We start from the raw sequence: 4,945 nt of genomic DNA, 5'->3' as shown, positions 1-4,945 counted from the left end.
TTCCTTTGTCATATGAATTTTTTTTTAATCATAATCGGTAGATCATGCTGCATCACAAAGCCTATAGGAACCATTTAGCAATGTGAAGTGTAACACTGATACATGGACACTTATCTGTCCTTGTCAAAGATCCAATCCTGCCCCAGCCGTGGCGCAAATGGCTGGGGCACCGCACGCCGGCGACCCGGGTTTGATTCCCGCCCCGTGGTCCTTTCTGGATCCCACCCCCGCTCTCTCTCCCATTCACTTCCTGTCTTTCTCCACTGTCACTGTCAATAAAGGCATAAAATGGCCAAAAAAATAATTAAAAAAAAGATCCAATCCTATTTTTGTCTTCTAAACCCTCTCCTCCCTCCTAGGAAACTTGATGACGCCCCTTCTCCAGCGTGTTTGAGTGCGATGTGTGATGTGTCTGAGGTAAAGATGGAGGATGGAGCCCAGCCCACGGGGCCTCACGGAAACTTGTGCCGAGCGCTGCGCTGCGCTGTGTGTTGCACCTCTCCGTGCTCCAGGCGAGCGCCCCACTCTGACTCACCCCAGCCTCTGTGCTCTCTGAGGAGCCACTGACTGTGGAATGTGTGAGTGGCGAGCACTTCCTGTTAGCTAACAAACGTGCCACACAGTCGCAGAGAGGCGGCGCAGCGCTCACACACTGTCACTTTTTCCACTTTTTAGGCCGGGAGGTCGGTGGAAATCCACGCCTGGATTAGTGTGGGCTCGCAGGAGGGCGGCGTATAGGCTACCTGTGAAGTCATAGTTGTATGACGTTACCTTCTGATATTACTTAGACTCATTGAACTGGGTTACAGCATGTGAGAAGGCACATTTTTTAACGTTTTTTTTGTTGTTAGTAATAAGCACTTTCAAGGGTTTCTAGACATTTCTCTTGAACATTGAAGGGCTGGTTAAGTTCTGTAATTATACCAAAATGTCCTTATTAGTGAAGCTTTGAATATTTATTAATAACCAATTTCTCTGATATTGATCAGTGTGAAATACACACCTCAATGATTTACTAATTACATAATTGCGTTCTAATCTCAATGTCATTCTGCAAATGTTTACAGGCCTGGATGCCTGAACTGTGGTTACAGACCAAGATGGACGAAATTTTGCATGTCTGCAAATTTCGAATGACTTAACGCCCTCTTACAGCTGTTGCATTTGTAACCCAAATGCTGTTTTAATGTGGTTCCAGCACGCCCTACTTTTGGGGGTCCTGGTCTTATGGGTAACCACTTACCACATCACTGCAAAACTGCACAGATAGATAGGTCTAGTAGAAACCCAGAATGGGCCCTTCGGATTTTGCAGAGCGAGTTGGATGCGATGTGATGTGGTCAGTCAGCGCAGTTAGACATGCCGTAGAGCGGGAGATGGGGGACTTTTTTGTAACGAGAAGTGAAATCCAGACAAACCATGAAGATGGCATGTGATGGGAGCCAACAAAGATTCTGCAGAAACGCTGTATTTTACGTCAGAGGTGGTGAATGTCAATAACAAATGAATAGGGTGATTTGTTGCATAGCTAACCAACAAGATGCACAAGCCCCCAAAAATGGCCATGGCAATTGCCATAGTCTGCTCTCTAATAAGCATGCAGAAGTCCTCTAGAATTAAGTGATACATCCCTCTGTTTTTTCCCCTGTTCAACTTTTCATCAGTTTCAGTGGAAACTGTGTTGGTGGTAAGGCTGGTGGATTGGTGGGCATGTTGAGGAATAGAGATGACTTCCCTCCACCCACTGTCTCCTACCCATCATGCTAATCAGCTCTCAAAGTCTTATTACTCAAAAATGAAAGTGACCTTATTCCCTGTGTAGAAACACAGAGCAACCCACTGCTCAGTGCTGCATGTGCTCTCGTAGGAGCACACAATTTGATATTTAGGCTAAAAATTTTCCATTTAAATCGCAAGTGCATTTAAATCATGACTAAATATACATTTAATATCAATATTTACAATATAGCAAAGTGAAAGACACCTGAGCAAATAAATACAATCTTTACAACCAAACTCTGAAAAGAGTAATAAATTACTTAAAACACTTAAATCAAACATGAGATCACTTATCTAAATACTGTATATCATGTTGTTTGAAGACCAATGCAGGGGCACCATATGAAAATTAGCTACAACATTACTATAACAGATATGTCAACTTGGTTACACTTATGTCAATCAATGTAATTTGGAAACATGGTTTCATGTGAACCTTCACATCCTTCATTACCAATCCCAGCAAGTTGTTATATCAAATGATGCTACCATAAATTAAAATCTCATTTACTGACATAATACTCTGGGGACCAAAGAGTGTCTATTCAGATCTTCCAAAGATGAAATACATTCTCAGTTTTTTCTTCTCAAGGGACTTCTACTCAAACTGTAGTGCAGTTTTTCATTGTTCTCTTGCTATTCATTTTAAGTATTCCAGTGGAGAACATTTTGTACCATTCCAGCAGTATCCTTTTTTGATTCTCCTCATTTAAGTTCGTATAATCCAAAGAAGGTGGCGTTCCTGTCATAGTGCACCCAGTTCAGGTTCGTCACCTGTACATATAACTGGTCACCTTTGTCCAGCTTGAACACCCCTCCTTGGGAGGCAGTGCACAGGGGTAACTGTTGGGGTGGACAGTAAGATCTGAGTAAGACCTCGTCTATTTCCTCAGGTTTCATCCATGTCTTGACCTGCTCCTTGACCTTGACATGTCGGATGCTGTTTACCAACACCGAGGTGGCGTTCTTGATGGAGAAGGTGACCTGTGAGTAGATGTAGTAGTAGCCCGCGTGACTGATGCGGAGTCTGCTGTCTCCCTCTGTGTCCACATTCACTTTAGTAGAATGATCAGTGTTCCACTCCAGGGCGCAGTCCCCTTTATCGTTTTCTGTTGGGAATGAGACATAATGTTGTGAAACCTCCAAAACCTCCAGCCAATCAACTGTTTTCAGCAGTTTTCAGTAGTTCAGAGCCTCTCTTCAACGTCAAATATTCAAGCTAATCATTTGACCTGAGGTGACCATATCTATGTAAACGACATTGTCATTGAAAAGTCTTTAGTTCAAGTGTGCCTCCTGTGGCAGATATAGCACTTGAGGGAATGCAGTTCTCCTACCTGTGCATATTCTTGGATTTGCCACCCTTTTAGCAGGACTCACTGACATGTGTGCTAGAGCTCCATGGTAGTGGACGTGGTCCCCAGTCAACAAGGCAACTTTAATAAAGAACAACAAACAAAAGCATCTGTCAGCTCTTTGATGACCAACAAACATGCCCAAAAGAAGCAACAAGGAATTACTGTACTGAAGGGATACATACCTCTACTTTCTGTTTCTGAGGCCTAGAAAGAACAAATGAAAATGGATTAATTTACCTCCTCAAGTACAAGGGAGTTTAAAGTGGCTGAAGTATCAATAGTTTAACAATGACTTGCCTTTGCCATAACGTCCTTGAATTGGTTTAGAACCTTTTTGCAGTCAAGCAATGTCTTGTCATCCACATTATCATCATCACATTGTTGAAGTCTCTTGAGGATGCGGACGTCATCTTGGTAGTTTTCATTCAACTCTTGCTGTAATGCAATGTAAGTTACAGTTATAGCTACTACTGTTGTATAATCTTGTCTATAATTAATGATAAGTATATACCGGTAAGGCACTTTCAGGAACTGGCGAAGTGGACTACTAAGTTTCATGAAAAACTATTTGCTGTGAACCAACTTCTGTATTCTCTGTAACTTTTCAAAGCAATTCGGATGTAATTCTTTAATGGTTATGGTTATGGTTTTGGTCATATGATTTAGCAGACGCTTTGTCCAAATTTTGTCCGATTGATATTTCAGACTTCTTTTATTATGGAACAAGAAAAAAGTCACTTTGGGAATTGAGGGCATTCAGTTCAAATTGAGAGCCTGCACTAAAGAATGTATTTTTCTGTAGGGAAATGCGTTGCTTTAGTGGTTAAACGACTGCAGTGCTACAAGCTTTTTCTTTGAATGTAATAGTTCTTCAAAGCTTCAACTTTCACAATATATTTCCGCTCTTGTCTGAATGATTTTAAGAATTCTATTCTTGTTTGAACCACGCAGGGCAAGAAGCTACATCTTTACTGTATCAGAGTAGCATGCTTGTTCAGGTTGGAATGTCAACTTTCAAGTCAAATTAAGTTACATTTTTATCTTGCATTATATCAAATCAGTGGGATAAATCTTCACTTTCCTGACCAGGAAAACATCCTCTATATGTACAATTGATTTCATTAACAGGCCTGTTTCCATACCAACAATGCTCCAAATATCACTTCTAAGAATACTCTCCCAGATTGAAAATATTAATATGATATTTTAAATGATCTATGTATGCAGATAGTAATTCATTCAAAATCTATGAATGTGTTTTCAAGGATGTACATTAGTTGACTGAAGGAACAGTGACAATTTACCTGGTTGCCCTTGTGAAAAAGGTAGATGAATCCCCCAAACGTGAGAAACATGTGGATCACCAGCACCACAGCCAAGAACCAGATCAGGCTGGAGTGCTGCCGAGGCTCGGGCCTGCTGTGGAAGCGCGGCGGCACCGGTGGAGGAGGTGGCGGTGGCATCGGCAGGCTGGTGTGGTAGGTGTTTATCATGGTGCCAGTGACAGAGCGGGTGTCGAGAGGTGAAGGAGACGTGCTAACTAGGCTCCCCCATGCAGCAATGCACAACTACAGCTTGTCTCAGCAGTGTGAGTGACAGGCTGACTGCACTTCCTTTTTATCGAGGATCAAAAAGTTGCTCATGCTGCATGTTATTTCAAGAGCAATGGGGCGTGTCTTAACTGAGGTCATTTCTCTCTTCATCTGGGTAACCTTTATGATATTCTAGTCTTTATTAAGACTGATCATTTAATTCTCTCACAGGAAAACAAGTGTTAAATCCCCAGTTTCCTCACATTTTGATGTTGA

At 41.9% G+C, this 4,945-nt stretch overlaps 1 protein-coding gene across 1 annotated transcript; it reads right to left on the bottom strand.

Annotated features, from left to right (window-relative positions):
* Positions 1-1,927: 1,927 nt before the first annotated feature.
* cd40lg (CD40 ligand) lies at positions 1,928-4,709 on the bottom strand. The gene is made up of 5 exons (XM_062524643.1): positions 4,442-4,709; positions 3,435-3,572; positions 3,320-3,341; positions 3,117-3,215; positions 1,928-2,888 (listed from the first exon to the last, which is right to left on the bottom strand). Exons 1-5 carry the CDS (start codon positions 4,628-4,630, stop codon positions 2,485-2,487), a joined length of 852 nt encoding a protein of 283 aa, XP_062380627.1. The 5' UTR covers positions 4,631-4,709; the 3' UTR covers positions 1,928-2,484.
* Between the last annotated feature and the right edge of the window lie 236 nt (positions 4,710-4,945).

The sequence above is a fragment of the Sardina pilchardus genome, chromosome 21 (genome assembly GCF_963854185.1).
Source record: "Sardina pilchardus chromosome 21, fSarPil1.1, whole genome shotgun sequence".
In the NCBI taxonomy this organism is placed as follows: domain Eukaryota; kingdom Metazoa; phylum Chordata; class Actinopteri; order Clupeiformes; family Clupeidae; genus Sardina; species Sardina pilchardus.
The sequence above is the reverse complement of the archived record's forward strand: the minus strand, read 5'-3'. Positions and strand labels throughout refer to the sequence as shown.

Bases quoted from the DNA above. Each gene is read 5' to 3' on its own strand.
- cd40lg (XM_062524643.1), bottom strand. From the start codon at position 4,630: ATGATAAACACCTACCACACCAGCCTGCCGATGCCACCGCCACCTCCT. The intron at 3,573-4,441 runs GTAAATTGTCAC...ATTGCATTACAG, and splicing joins TTTTTCACAAGGGCAACCAG to CAAGAGTTGAATGAAAACTA. The intron at 3,216-3,319 runs GTATGTATCCCT...TCTTTATTAAAG, and splicing joins CTCAGAAACAGAAAGTAGAG to TTGCCTTGTTGACTGGGGAC.